The 14,592-nt window shown below is 44.0% G+C and overlaps 1 protein-coding gene and 1 long non-coding RNA gene across 4 annotated transcripts in view; one reads left to right on the forward strand and one right to left on the reverse strand.

The window, feature by feature from the left end:
- Window positions 1-9,043, reverse strand: part of HOXB9 (homeobox B9) — a 37,845-nt gene extending 28,802 nt beyond the window's left edge. The window contains exon 1 of one of the 2 annotated variants that reach the window (XM_083709842.1): window positions 7,333-9,043. In XM_083709842.1, coding sequence (XP_083565968.1) covers window positions 7,333-7,906 — 574 coding nt within the window. In that variant the 5' untranslated portion in view covers window positions 7,907-9,043. The remainder of the gene's footprint in view (window positions 1-7,332) is intronic. The other variant, XM_083709840.1, reaches the window with a different exon arrangement.
- Window positions 878-7,619, forward strand: LOC310830306. 2 transcript variants are annotated; one of them, XR_014557566.1, is made up of 4 exons: window positions 878-2,676; window positions 4,224-5,104; window positions 6,002-6,235; window positions 7,491-7,619. It is a non-coding gene; the product is annotated as an uncharacterized lncRNA (long non-coding RNA). The 2 variants fall into 2 exon arrangements; XR_014557567.1 differs by lacking the exon at window positions 878-2,676 and having other exon boundaries at window positions 2,683-5,104.
- Window positions 9,044-14,592: the final 5,549 nt, after the last annotated feature.

The following is a 14,592-nucleotide window of genomic DNA, read 5'->3' on the forward strand; positions in this document are numbered from 1 at the left end:
CTAAGAGGGTTTGGGCTGGAGAGCTTTCTTAAGTCTAATACGAGTGACTTCAGAGGTATCCTATTATTATTATTATTAATAATAATAATAATAATAATAATAATAATAATACCCCACCCATCTGGCTGGGTTTCCCCAGCCACTTTGGTTGGCTTACAATATATCTAAAAACATAATAAAAACATCCATCATTAGAAACATCCCTAAGCAGTGCTGCCACATACTTTAGGCAGTCTTGGAGGGAGCCAGAGCTAAGTTATAGACATGGGTTATTCTGGGATTTTTCAAGAAGTATTAAGAGAGAAAGGGGTCACACCTTGCCATCTTATAACAATGACCTACATATCTGTAATTAAGGGGAAGGGCTTCAGGGTCAAAGAGCATGATCTGCAGGCCCTCAAACCTAGCACTATTCTTCCTAAAATGTAACCACAGCTTTTGAATAAATGAGGATGGGTGGTACTTTAACACACAGTCAGAAATGATCTCATACTACAGCTAAGCCCCAAGATGTCAAGGTTGCCACAAGCCCCACTCATTCAGTGACATCTACTCATGAGAAAATGAACTTACAGTACTTAAAGCATAACTTCTCAGGTATAACCTATGGAAATCTACGGAACTACATATTACAAGCTGAAAATGAATATTTACATATGTACTTGGGAGGATTCCCCCCCCCCCTGTGTGCTTTAAAAAATATTGATTAATTGATTACACCTGACCTTTTGTTGAAAGGTAATACCTTTATAAGCAGTTGCTTGCTTCCTGACCATATTATGAAGGCTGTGATCCTGTATTTGTTAACCTGTGTGTGAGCTCTGTTGAACTGAACAGGACTTTAGGCTTGCACCGATAAAGCAGTGTGTTTAGGCGGCAATATACAGCAAGAAAAAAGATGCTGGTTTTGTGTATGTGATGTGGGTCCTTTAAGATTGCCTCTGCTCCTTAGCTGGAAGGGTGGGATATGCTGCAAATAGGTGGTATTTATAGGTTTTAAAGTTAAATAAAATTACTGTACGACTTCCATTTCAGAGAAGATTTCAGCGGGTAATTATAGCAGAGTTAATGCACTATACTTTGTTTTTTAAAAATACACCCCACTGCAGAACATTAAAAAAAATTAGGTGGGCGTATTGCTTAACAAGGAAATAAAGCATAATTTTGGAGGAGGAGGTGGAGAGTACAATTGTAACACCCATAGCAGCGAGATGCATAAAAATGAATGAGTGTTTCCTTAGTATCATCGCCACCTCCAGCTCAATTTCCTTTTTCTCTGACTATATTCGAGGCTTGCAAACTGAAGCCATTTAACAAACGAGTAAGTCTCCGGGAAGCCAACGAGTTTATAATCGCTGCCCACTTATCATTTGATGTCATACTGACATACGTGTCCTAATGATAACTGAGATGTTAATTCAGGAGGCTGACCTCTAGCCTTCGACCAGTTGTTTCTTCCGATTGTCTGTAAAGCCAGAGTCCTGGTTAACCCTTAAGGTGGCCTCTAGGCGGAGCTGTTTCGTCAAATACATACTGTATCTGGGTTTTTAAAGAATTAAAATGGATTAATTTTTTTTACAGAGACGTGGTACAGTTATACGTTGCTCTATCATTTCATCCCCGTCAGTCGCATGAACTGGATATAAGAATTTAAACTATTTTAAGGGGGCAGAAAAGGAAAGGGAATGTTCTTTACGCATGAAAAAGTAGTACTGTACTGTACTATATTGGTAGTAAAACAGGGATTGCCCCATCTTTTTATTACTGTACAGTATAAGGTATTTGAAACAGTGCTACGAATATTGTTTTAAAAACCAGAGGAGGGTGAGTGGATGGATCAAACCACTGACGTGTGTGGGGATGTGTGTGGATGCTGGGTTTTATTTCACGTGCCTAGGATCGGGGTGTGAAAGCGCAATCTTATACCTGTCGACTCAGAAATAAGACTCACGGAGGTAAAAAAAATAATACAGTATTAAGTATGTATGAGATTGCAACCTAGACATTTTTATCTAAGCTCCCTGTTTTTATACTTAGAGCTTTTTCTTGTGCTTCTTTCGAGCTGAATTGGGAGAGGGTTTTTTTTTTCACTTACAAAATTCCTGTTGACCTCCCTAGATCGTGCAGGAGAACAAAATGCGGTTCAAAATTAAACGCGAGTGAGAAAGAGGCGGGGAACAAGAACATATTTTGGGAGCGTGACCTGGGACAATAGAAATCTCTTTCAAAAATTGTTTGTCACAATCAACTGCAAGGCTAATTCAGCTCCCTAATAAAAAACGAAGAGGAAAAATACTGAATTGCTCTTTTCAAAAGCAGCCTCTGAGAAATCAGCGTATTCAGAGTACAATAACTGTTTTTCTGGTTCAGACCTAATTTGGCACACTGTCGCCAGCAGCGACCAGCCACAAGATATGGCAAGGCAGACATTAAATTTAAACTAAGCAAGTTTGTAGTTCGGTTCCATTTATTAACGGGAATGTATACTCTTCCTTCGCCCCATTGTTACTCCAGAGCCGCCACCCCCGGTCCACCGCCGAAACCGAGCTGACTTCTGCGCATAGGAATGCACTGGCGGGCTCAAATTCTATGCCCGATTACATGGAAGAAAGACCCATTGCAAGGCAGCCTGACCTCTGAGTAAAGATGCGCAGGACTGTGAGGCTGCAATTCTATGTAAACCCCCCTGAACATACACCTCACTTGGAATGAAGTATTTCAGCTGACATCCATTTTAAAGTAAATGTATTTTTTAGGTTGGGATCAGGTGCCCAAATAGAAATAAAGCAGGATTAGGATTTTGGCTAAATCGGTAATCTGAACCCTACTTACAAGTAAGCCCTGTTGAGTTCAGTGAGGCTGGCTCCCAGGTGAGTGCACGTGCATAGAATTGCACTGTGAAAATAGATAGCATTGCTCAGGAAGACGTGATGGAGACAAGGGAGTTACCATAATGTTTTATCGATGATTGATAATGCGCCACGGCTGTTCCTGGAGTTGTACTTCACTAAGGGCAACGCTAAGTTTTACCTCCCGAAAAGTCTGACGAATGTAGCATTTTAGAGAAGAATGCAAGGGCAGGAAGCTGTGGTTGTGCATTGCTAGGAAACTCAGCCGCCACACGGATGCCCATGTGAGCATCTTGAGCATCCAAGCTCTTTGAAGAACCATTCTGATCTCAAATAAAGAAATCGAAGTCTTCCACTGAGGACCAAGGATGTCAGAAGTGCTTCTTTTTTTGCCTGGATCACGCCTGAAAGTTGCAGTCCCATAATATGTTTGTTCAGGTAAATCCAACTGAACTCTTACTATTGGGAAAATATTCATAGGATTAGATTTTCATAGTACAACCGGTCTTCAGTTGGCGGGTCGCGACTGCTGCGTCCCAGCTTGACCTACTAAACTGGGTTTGAACAACACCATTACCACAAAAGAAATACGCGGTTAACATAATTAAAAATAAAGAAAGAAAGAAGGCGGCCTCCAAATACTTGCTTGGGCCAAATGTGGGTATCAGTTCTGAAAAGATTAAGAACTCTAATCCAAAGGTCATTTAAAGTTAAGGTATTTTAAACATGCAGTTATTTATTTATTTATTTTAAAGAGCATGATTGAGTTAGATTACAACTATGCAAACGTTGAAGCCTGTTATTACTCCTGCTTATAGGAGTCATTAGACACTAGATCATAAACTATACTCCTCTTCGAACGGGAATAATGCTTTCCCGTCAGCTGCTATAAATGCTCAAAACAGAACTTTTAGCCGATCGATCCACGAAAACATTTCATTCAACACGTGTCAAGGTTTTGCAAAGACCAGCCCTTTAAAGCAGAGGAAATTATACTTCAACCAAAGTTCACGGCGGTGCTGCGTCTCTTGGGGTTTTGTTTTGTTTTTTAAAGCTACCCTCTTAAATTGGTTTTCGCATATGCTTCGGAGTTAGTGATTCGAGCAATTAAGCCTTTCTTTAATTAGCACGAGTGGGGCTGTTTGGATTTTTTCTTGAGCAAAATGGTTAAGGGCAAAACCTTATCTTTAAAAAAGAAACGTCATTTAACAGCAGGTAGAGAATAAGCAAGATCGCTTCTTTGAATGTCCCACCCCCCTCCATTTGCCATAAATTGGCAAAACGTTTTCTAGAGACTCGTTGGACGAAGCCAATGAGCTCTCCATATGTACGGGCGCATTTTAAACTTTTCTAAATTGGATTTTTTTTTTTAAGGAAAAGAAAGGATGGCTGAGTCACAAATAGCTTCGAGGAGCCTTAACGGAAGAACTTATTTCCAGTCTGTTTAGGTCTCCAGAGGACTTATTTTCCGAGGGTTTTTTTGTTTTGTTTTTCGCCAGCGGAGCAGAACCGCAGCGCATTCTAAGGTTATTTCAGGTTTGTTAATGTTCGCAATAATACCGGTGAGTAAAGATCTTCGTTTGGAGAGCCTAATGCCCACAAGGGAAGACAGATTATAAGAAACGAACAAGTTTAATTCCTGCAGATTCGAGGTCGGGGAACACATTACGATTCCTCTTAGCTGACACACAAACCTGGGTGATGTACATTAGTAATGAACAGCAAACCTACACATTTCTATTCATGGGGAGTAAGTTGAGGGGGGGTATTCTTGGATTCAGTCAAGATCAAAGGTTGTTGGCGTCATTAACGACAGCCTCTAGCGCAGGAGGTTTTGTAAAACGCGGGTCATTTCAGTCACTTGAAAGGCTTTTCAAATGAAGTTTTCCTTTTAAACAAAATGCAAGAGCACGATCCGGCCAAAAAGTTAAGCATTAAAAGAGAGAGAGAGAGAGAGATTTCCAGAGGAGAATTAAGCCTGGAGCTTAAATTGCCCTCGAGGTAATTCCCTGAACTCACAGGTGTCTAACTTCGGCAGGCGAGTCCTCTAGGTTTTCAGCTTATATTCTCAGATGTGGTAGCTGTTGCTTTTCAGTCGCTCACAATCTATCTTGCTCTTTCCCCATCACTTCTCTTTATTTCTTTGGTCATGTTTACGGGAGAAAGAGAGCGTGGGGAAAGCAGACCCCGCTGGAAGAAAGGGCCTAAGCGAAGGAGCGGAAAGAGAAATCTAAACCAAAGCAAACGGACCGTAGGTATGATGCAATTTTGTTTCTTCCCCTCGCCCTAGAATAACCCTCCGTCTTCTATCCTGCCTGCTCCTATCTCACGTTCTTTCTCTTTGCCTGCAGTCTCTGGCTTTATGGAGCCAAGAAGGAAAGGTTTGGTGCAGACCGATTCAAGGCATTTTTATTCTGATTAAAAACAGACAAATCGCCCCCTAAATCCAGTGATGCTTATTTCTAAGTTGAGTGTGAATAGGATTGCAGCTCAACTCTTTCCTAGAGAGCGTGTGCCTCGCCTCTTTTTCTCCGAAGCTAAAGGGATCTTATTCATCCGCTTTAATTCACAATTCCCCCCTTCTCAATCCCCTATTTCTTCTGCCTGTGGAACTTCCGACTGGAGAAGCAAGCTGGACCTGAATTAGACTGCAATCCTATACACGCTTACTTAGGAGTTACTGCCATTGAACTCAGTGAGACTTATTTTAGAGATCATGGGCATAGGGCCTTGCTGTAAAAAAGTAAAAAAATAGATCCTGTCCAATACGCTAAGAATCGGGGGTTCCCAGGCAAAAATAAGCAATGGGCTGGCCTGTTCCGTTGCAATATCCCTGTGGATTTAAGGCTAAGAGACGTATTTGCATGTCAACGGATAGGGCAGGAGATAATAGGAATAAATTAGGCACGTAAATCTTTAGCAACCAATTATTTATATGGAAAGCCCTTAGTAAACTGGGTCTGTAAGGTTTATATAGATAAAAGGAAGGAAAGATGTTTTTTTTTTTTAAAGAGGAAATGCTTTGCATTCCCACTATTTCAAAACACAGCCCCTCTCTATATATAAACACGCACACCCCTTGCAAGGAAAGAGATAGTACGTCCCAAATGCAATTCCAAGTTAACGCTTTCTTATTGGCTCTACTTGTGCAGGAAAATTCCATTTAATGGCGCCCAGGAGCGGGAGAAATGTCTCCCTCTCAATCGCGCGTGCACCAATTAGGAATTCTCTTTGATGTTGAACGGCTCCATTCCGACGTCCGGCGTACACTTGGGCCTTGGGCGATCGCTGCGCCCCTCCACGGGAAGGTCGCCCTTCACTTGAGCTTGGGTAGGATCAATGCCTTTCCCTTGGTCGCTTGGTTTCCCATTTGACCTCAGCCACGGGTAGGAAAGCAACTTATTAAGTGACAGCTTATTCGCCCCCCCCTTCTTTAATATTTCAGAATCATTCCGGTTTTTGTCATTATAGTTCTGCTACTTTAAGAATATGAGGTGTGCTGGGTTGACGTGCCGTACCTTTCCTTTATTAATTTCGAAACGTATTTTAGTGTTCGTGCCTTTCTTCTCCCTGAGAGACTGTTCCCTTATAGCGAGGGGAGAGAAAGAAATCTCAGCTCCACAATTTTCCTTTAATGTTAGGAGCAATGTGGCGATTTGAAAAGAGCAACATGAGTGGAAAGGGACTGTTTGGGGAGGCACAGACGCGTAAAGACCCACAGGTGCTCCATACCCCCCAACAAGTGCAAAACTACCATGCTCCTAACCGGATTGCTCCAAGGCATTAGGGCTGAGCTTGCGCAGGAGAACTCCCCACCCCACCCCGCCTTCCGCGCTAGCGCCTTTGTGATTCGCTCATTAGCAATACAGATATGTTGTTGTCGTTTTTAAAAGCATATCCTGCAACCCGGCGCTGGGTTTTTAAATCAAACTTGGGGTGCCACCATGAATTCGGTTGCTGTTCTTTTCTGTCGCAGCTGACTGGGGTGACCCTTCTCTCCACCCCCGCTCCCCAGTTCTTTAAAGTTCCCGCAATTAATTCTTAATCTCATCTCACTCCTATCATCAGCGTAATCACGCCCCAACTTTTTGGGATGCAGTTGACCTATGTGTGAATTTTTAACTCCCTAACGTTGAGGTCCAGGTGCACAACGCCACCTCCTCCCTCCAACCACTTGTTACAATCCGATGGGATTTAACTCGAACCTGGAAAACATTTTCCCCAGCGCATTCGTTTCCTTTCATTTTCCCTCCCGCCCCATACATCCTTCTCTTTCTTTTAAATTTAATGATTCTGATTCTAATAGGATCGAGGCATGGAATATTTTTTAAGTACTGCATTTATTATTATTATTATTATTATTATTATTATTATTATTATATTTGCTTAGGACAACACTTTCCAAGATTTTGTCATGCTTCCCTCTCCCAAATAATAGCCCTCTGCTTTCTCCTCCCCACCAACCTCAGCCCAGTTGACCCACCTGGTGAAGTTTTGTCTCTTTTAGATAGATCTAAAGACGAAGCTTTCTGCAATAAAATTTTCTCCTCCGCTTCCTCCCCTGCTTCTCCTTTGCTCTCCCCTGGTCCATAGTTAGGTTTCAATAGGATAGACACCTCGTACTCTCTTTTGTCCACGAAGGCAGGAGGAGAAGGTGAAGGACTCCCGCGGTGTAGAGTCCCGTTGGCGGCGGCGGCGGCGGCGGCGGAAGTTAATTCTTCGCAAGGTGACGGCGGAGGAAAGATGCCCAAAGACGGCTGTGGAAGGGAATTGGCCGCGAAGGCTGGCTGCGGAGGACCGCCTTGGCGGACGGAGAAGGACGGTTCTTTCATCCCTAGCCCGGGGAGAGCAGGAACTTCTGGCTGGAGAGGGGTCGGGGGAAATTTCTCGGCCTCAAATTCCAAGCAAGAGGATTCCTGGTCTTTTCTCCTCGAAGCGTACAAGCAAGACGAGCTGATCTTCGGAGGGAGGAACTCATGGTGGGGATGGTGACCTCTCCAACCTGGATGGTGAGAAGGAGGTGGAAGGAACCGCAGTCCGGACTGGTGGCTGTTCATGCCTCTTCCCCCATAGAACCACTGTCCACTGACCCCTCCTCGCCTCAAGCCAACCCAAATTGCAGTGTGAGGCTTTGGCAAGGAGAGTGTATATATAGGGTTCTGAAACCCACCTATTATCCTATAGGGTGTGCGGGTTTACAGGAAAGTTGCGAAGATAACACCCTCCAGGCAGGAGCTTGGCGGAAAAAAAATGATGGAATATACCGAGCCACTGTGTGTGTGTGTGTGCGTGTGCGAGAGAGAGAGAATGTTTAAGGGAAAAGGTCTCGAGCAATGGACTTATCTGTTAGAAAATGCGTCCGCCGAGCTACTTCCGGCGGGCTAGCCAATCCCAGATGGACATGGCTTCTACGGACATCCCCTGGTGTCAATTTTAATGGCAAACTTTACTGGTTTGCGGAGGGACTCATCTTTTTTTTTTTAAAGGAACGAAAGAAAATCTTCGGCGCAGACATCTGTAGCTACAAATCCATTCACTTCACGCCACTCCCTCCTCCCCCCACCCACTCCTCCGAAATAAAATCCGTCTGCGACAAAGGGGAGATGAGAATTGGAAAGCCCTTTGAACCCTGAAAAAGCAAACGATAATAATAATAATGCTAATGATTTGTGCGCATCTGCAGATTTACAGTCTCTTACTTGTGCTGCTTTGCAGTGTCTTACTCACTGCTGCGCCTCGCTACTGAGAAAAGGCCGGATTTATTTTTGTTTTTTTACAATATTTGGGAGGAGAGCCTAGCTGGAATCGCTGGGCCCGCTCTGCCTGCATACTAGAAAAACTTAGGGCACGTCAAGCTCGTGCACAAATACACCAAATTTCTGCTTTTAACTAACGATAAACCGGCACCCCCGGCTAAAATATTGGCTTCCAATAAACTGTGTTCCCTGGAAATTGAAGAAGGCAGATGAGCCACTTTCTTATAATGTACTACGCCTTCAAATGGCTATATATTCATATATAAACAAGAGAATATATAGGAACGCAGTAGGTCATCAGGCGTGAAACACTATGGATGTGAGTGTGCATGTTTGCAGCCAGTTAGATCTAAATTCCTCCCATGCATATTGTAAAGACTACATATTGCTGTATGGTTTTGTGCTTTTTAAAATAAAGGCAGTCTCCCAGTTCTATCACTCAAATCTCCCACAATCTTGAGAAGCAGAGCTGTTCTTTCAGAGAAGAGGAGACCCACATCCTTGGACCAGGACTTGATACTTTCAATGATGACGTTACACCTTGTCCTAAGGTGGTGTGCGTACATGGTTTTCATCCTCACAACAACACTGTGAGGTAGGTTAGGCTGAGAGATGGTGACTGGAGGAAGGTCACCCAGTGAACCTCACGGCTGCGTGGGGGAGTCGAACTCTGGACTCCCAGGTCATAGTCCAACACTCTAACCATCACACCACAGTTGACTTCAGCTGATTTCTGGTTAATGCTCTATTTAAATTAGCCCGCCTCTTACTCCTAATGGGTGTATCGGGGAGGATTCAAGTTGCCCTCTAGAGACAAAGCCGTGAAATAGATATGTGTGTGTGTATTTGTGGATATATATATTTATATCTCACTGTTTTGTCTCTAGAGGGCTTTTATAATTATCCTCCCAGCACGGCTTAGCTATGTACCGTTTAATTAAGGCGGTGCCTGCTCCAGCCTCCCGTTTCTCCTGAGCAAAAGTCTCAGCGAAATCACCATATCTCCCCCACCTCTGCCCTTTTATTTCATTTTAGGACCTAACAGAAGAGTTCTGTGCAGCAGGAAAGTTTTGTAGTCTCTCCCACGCAGCAGCCATGGTAAAACATCCAAACAAGGTTTTAAACACAGACATAGACGGATTTGTACGTATGTGGGTGATTGCTATATATATATAATAGATGCACGCAAGGGTCTCGTTCATGTTTAATGGGGTTGAGAGGAGACCCTCCTGATGGGTTCGGGAGAGAGCTACACTCTTTTTAATCGCATGTTTCAGCATGATTCGGAGTGCAGGAGGTTTGAGACCTTTATAAAGCCTTTATTACAAAATATGCCCCAAATATGCACAACGCAATTAGGAACGCCAGGAATAAGAAAGCCTTTGGAAAGTTTTGGCCTAAGTCGGGCAGCAGCAATTAAGGAGCTCTGACTGGTTTCCCCTCCTTATTGTCTGCGGCTTGAGAAAACGACTGTTCCATCTTGCAGATGTTACTGTTGGAAGAGGGCCCGAACTTCCCTACAGAACTTTCTATCGTCCGCATCCGGAACAATAACAACTGAATCCTAAGTAAACTTTCTGCTGAAGCAAGTTCCACGGAGGTCAGAGAGACTTATATTTACCAAAACGGGTAGATTATGGCCAAAGGGTATTATTAGGTCCGAGGACCACTAAAATGAATTGAATTGCGCTTGAAATGCTTAGAAGCTGTCAATATTATCCTAGCGGTTTAAGACTAAATAGGATGGACTTCCACAGCAACAAGTCCCCCCAAAAAGAACCCCAAAGAAGTGGGCGGGAGTGAGGGAGACACGCATTGATTTCTAGTGCCCGGCCCTACCATTAGATAAGAGTGAGGATGTAGAAGATTTAACTTATTGTTACAGTTCTTTTCTGCAGCGGTAGCGTTTGAATTTTCAGGCACCAAAATACTACGGGCCAGCCCTATAATTCTGAATACGTTCTTCTCGACATTTTTGACATTTTCTCTTGAGGTTTGTTGTTGATTTGACCTCGACTCAAGGCTGAAGTTGGATAGGAAACCGTGGGCAAGACGTGCCGCTGTCTGTGCACAGGCCTGTGGGAAATTCTCCTGCGAAACTGCAATGGAAAAGAATGAGCGGACTGTACTTTTGCGCAGGAGACCTTCTCTCCGGATTGTGCTCATTGACTTGACCTGGACTGAGAATGGCCGCTGAGTGTTTCTGGCCATCGCTTTTGAAGGCCAAAGTGCTAAATTCACCAACACTGCAATCCTATACACACCAACTCAGAAATAAGTCTCATTGAGTTCAATGGGACATTCTCAGAAAAGTCTGTAGAGAGGATTGCAACTTGACAAGGAAAAAAGTTCCACAGAGCTCAGATAGATTCTCAGCGTATCATTCCACTGCACAACCCATTAAAAGGTGATCGTGGCACATATTTGAGAGTGGTCATGTTGAAATCACAAGAGATCTTACGAATGGCGAGAAAAGTATCCTGCTAGAGGTCACAGTCATAGCTACTACCAACACAATGGAAACTTCGAATACTAATTCAGAATAGGCTTTATGATCTCACCTACTTTTTTAACCCCTACACAATTTTTAGGAACAAAGAGCCTTTTAAGTTTCACTTCTCCTGGAGGGAAATTAACTTTATAAATTCTACCTTCCCACATAAATTTTATCATATGGAAGCGGTGTGTGTAACTCATTTCTCTGCGAATTTAGTAGCCAAATTCCCATCGATCTGAATAGAAAATGGATTTGCAACAGTCTATCTCAATCCTAGTTTACAATGGGGTCTACTATACTGCCAAGGCACATGGACTTGGGATATAATCTTTACTTTCAAATATAAATTAAGCTTGATGACCTTGGGGTGGGGGGTGGGACCCTGGGCTGCGATCCTTTCTCTACACAACTACCACAACTCAATGGGGCTTGCCTCTGAGTAGACAGGTTTGTGCGGTAAGCGTCTCAGACAAAGACCCTTTAGTTTCTTCCAGCTGCGGACTAAAGCGATTGCACTCGAAGAGCACTCTTCCGCAGAAGCTGGAGCAGAGAAAGGGCAACTAACTACACACAACCCACTGGCAGTTCTCCTGCGCAACCCTTGCTGAAAAGAAAGGGGTGCTGCGCAAGAGCTCTGCCGCGCTCGTTTTGCTCGAAAGGATTTGCGGAGGGGATCTTCTCTGCGGATGGTGTCCAAAGGGCGAAATTACAGAAATGTGACCCAGCCAATGTCCGCAGCACCCCTAGATTCTCCGGCAGACCAACGGAACAAGCATAGTTACACCCCCAATCCTAACCATGTTAGCTTACCCTAGGTGCTAAGAGGGGGTGAGGCCTTTCGGTCCAGCCCTTACTAAGAAGCCTCGGAAATACGCACACCGAGTTAATCAGGAGGACTTATCTCCTACTAAACATAGTGAGGAAGGGGTTCCCGGTTCCCGAAGACTGCGGCCCTAAATTGGAAGACTATCCCATGGATTTCGTGGCAAGCTTTTCTCCAAACAAACAGGTTTCCGACTGAGATGCAGTCTGCAATCCTAAACACAATTACAAGGGAGAGACCTACCGAACGCAGCGGGGCCTGCTTCCGAGTCAACATGCGCAGGATTTTGCTGCCTGTATACTTTGAGCTCAGAAATACACCCTCCACATATAAGGTTAAATATATTTCTTTTTCCTTATTCTTCATCCCATCAGTTTGTGCCTTTGTCTACTTCCCCCACGCTCATTTGGGCATTATTTACTTCGCACGGCCCTTCTTACAATCACTTCTCAAACTAAGACCTTGGGGATGAAAAAGTACCGGATTGAGCACTGATCTGTTTACACTGAGCCCCGATCCACACCGGATGAAGGCTTATCTTGCTCCCCTCACAACCCTCAATGCATGCGTCCTTTGAGGATATTCTGGAGCCTACACTGCACACACTTACCTGCGAGTAAGTCCCACTGAACTCAGTTGGGCTGACTTCTGAGTAGACATGTCAGGCTGCCCTTCTTGCATGCAGCTGCCCACGGACCTCATTGAGATTGAAATCCGCGTAAATACGCAAAGGGATCTGGATGTGGCCAAATTTCTCTGCCCGCAAAACGCAGGCAATGCGCGCAACAGATTAAAAAGCAAACGCATGTTGATGTTCTCATCCCCTTTTCCCAGCAGCAAGTCGTAACGGTATAGGACGGCTAAGCATAATAACGCCGTGCAGTTTCAAGAGGATATAATAAACTTACCACAGTATTTGTGTGCGGGCGCCAACAACTACAGACTTTCCATTCGAGGCCTTTCCCCACTTGTGGCAAACCTGTGTCGCGGCAACTTCAACTTGGGCCTGTTTTCTGCCCGGGAAGGGTTCAAAACATGGAAAAGGCGGCTATCTAGGGGTCGGAAACGAGAGAAAGGGACGAACCAGCGAGGAAGAATCTTGAAGGCCACCAACGCGACCTTCAGGGGAATAAGGGAATGGTGAGGAGACGCCGCGACCCATTTCCCTTGAGGTCATGTGTTTCTGAAGGTCGTAAACACGCAGCACAATCCTGTAAATGTTTAGTCAAAAGAAAGCCCCGTGTGAGTTTTTGTGGGTCCTCGGGGTCCCTCCCTTCCAACTCTACAGTCTTGTGATTCTGATCTCAGATGGATGCAGGATCGCAGCGCTACCTTATTGTCCTGTGAGTCCATCGCAAATGTGGCCGCAGGATTTGTTCCCAATTTCTCTCTGGTCCCCCACCTGTGGAGGCTCTTAAACTGAAGCGAGGTCGAGTTGTTTTATATTTAAGATCTGTAAGAATCAGTTGACATAATCAGATGCGTACAAGTCTGCAAAGCATATTTATTTATTTATTTTTATTTTTTGAAAACCACAGGGAGCGAGAGGAGGGTTCTGGGATACTCTGTTACAAAGCCTCAATAAGTCTCTGAATTCTTGCGTCTACAAACTTACATTTCTAGAGCAAGACGTAACTAGCCCTTTAATCTGTCCGATTTCTGCTGGGGTATGAGAACACGTAACTAGTCTACTCTTTTCTATGGCTCTTATTAGGAAAGCGTCAAATGGAAGAGGGAGGGAAGGAAATTTTATTTGCTCTGTTTATTTTGATATAGAACATGCTTTTCCTTTCTGTGCACGTGTGGTTGCTCACGCCCACCCTCCACCTCCCACCCCACCCGCAGGTCTCGGAACTACCGATTTTTAAAATATATTTACTTAAAATTAACAACTGTACATTGTTAAACAATGAGCGTTACTATATCTAGGTCCACAGACTTACCTTTAATAGAGTTCGCCACCCAATTTCTACCAGATCTTTTCAGTGTCCCCTGCTGCTGTTGAACCGAATTAGACTCTCTGAAACTAGTGATACAGAGTTGTTGTTGTTGTTTTAAAGAAGGAAAAGCGAAGAAATGCAACATTGTGTTGGCGAAGAAGGGAGGGAGGCAATTCACACGTGGAGGCAACGTTACGTTTTACAGTCGGAATTTCAGGTATTTCCCAATTTCAGGTGCAAATGTTCTTTTTCTCCCTCAGGAAGGCCCATATGTGAAGGCAAAGGATTGTGTTGATACCTTAAGTGATGTGGCTGCAATTCTTTACAAATTAACGTGTGAATTTGAGCTATGAATTTCAGCGCCCTAACCTTGTAAGGACGAAAGCTCTGGAGAAACCGCTTTGTCCGGGGCTGAGTTTGAAACATGCGCATTTGTCCTCGGGGTTAGGGTGGGCTGGGGAAAGGATATAACTCAATTCGTCCAATCTCTCAAGGATTTCAACAACTGGACATCCCGGGGTACCAGTTTTGGGACGGCGGTGTAAAAGTTCCAAAAGTCAGCTTTGTATCTGAGAAAAAAATAGGGTTGGTTGATGGAATTGGTTCATTTCATGTAGTTAAGAAAAGGGAATAAAGGGCCATGCGACCCCCTCCCCCACAGCAGGAGAACATTCACAGATGAAGTTCCATTAAAAATGTTGCACTCAAAAAACAAATAAACAAAAAG

This window comes from Podarcis gaigeae, assembly GCF_964106915.1.
Source record: "Podarcis gaigeae genome assembly, chromosome: 13".
In the NCBI taxonomy this organism is placed as follows: domain Eukaryota; kingdom Metazoa; phylum Chordata; class Lepidosauria; order Squamata; family Lacertidae; genus Podarcis; species Podarcis gaigeae.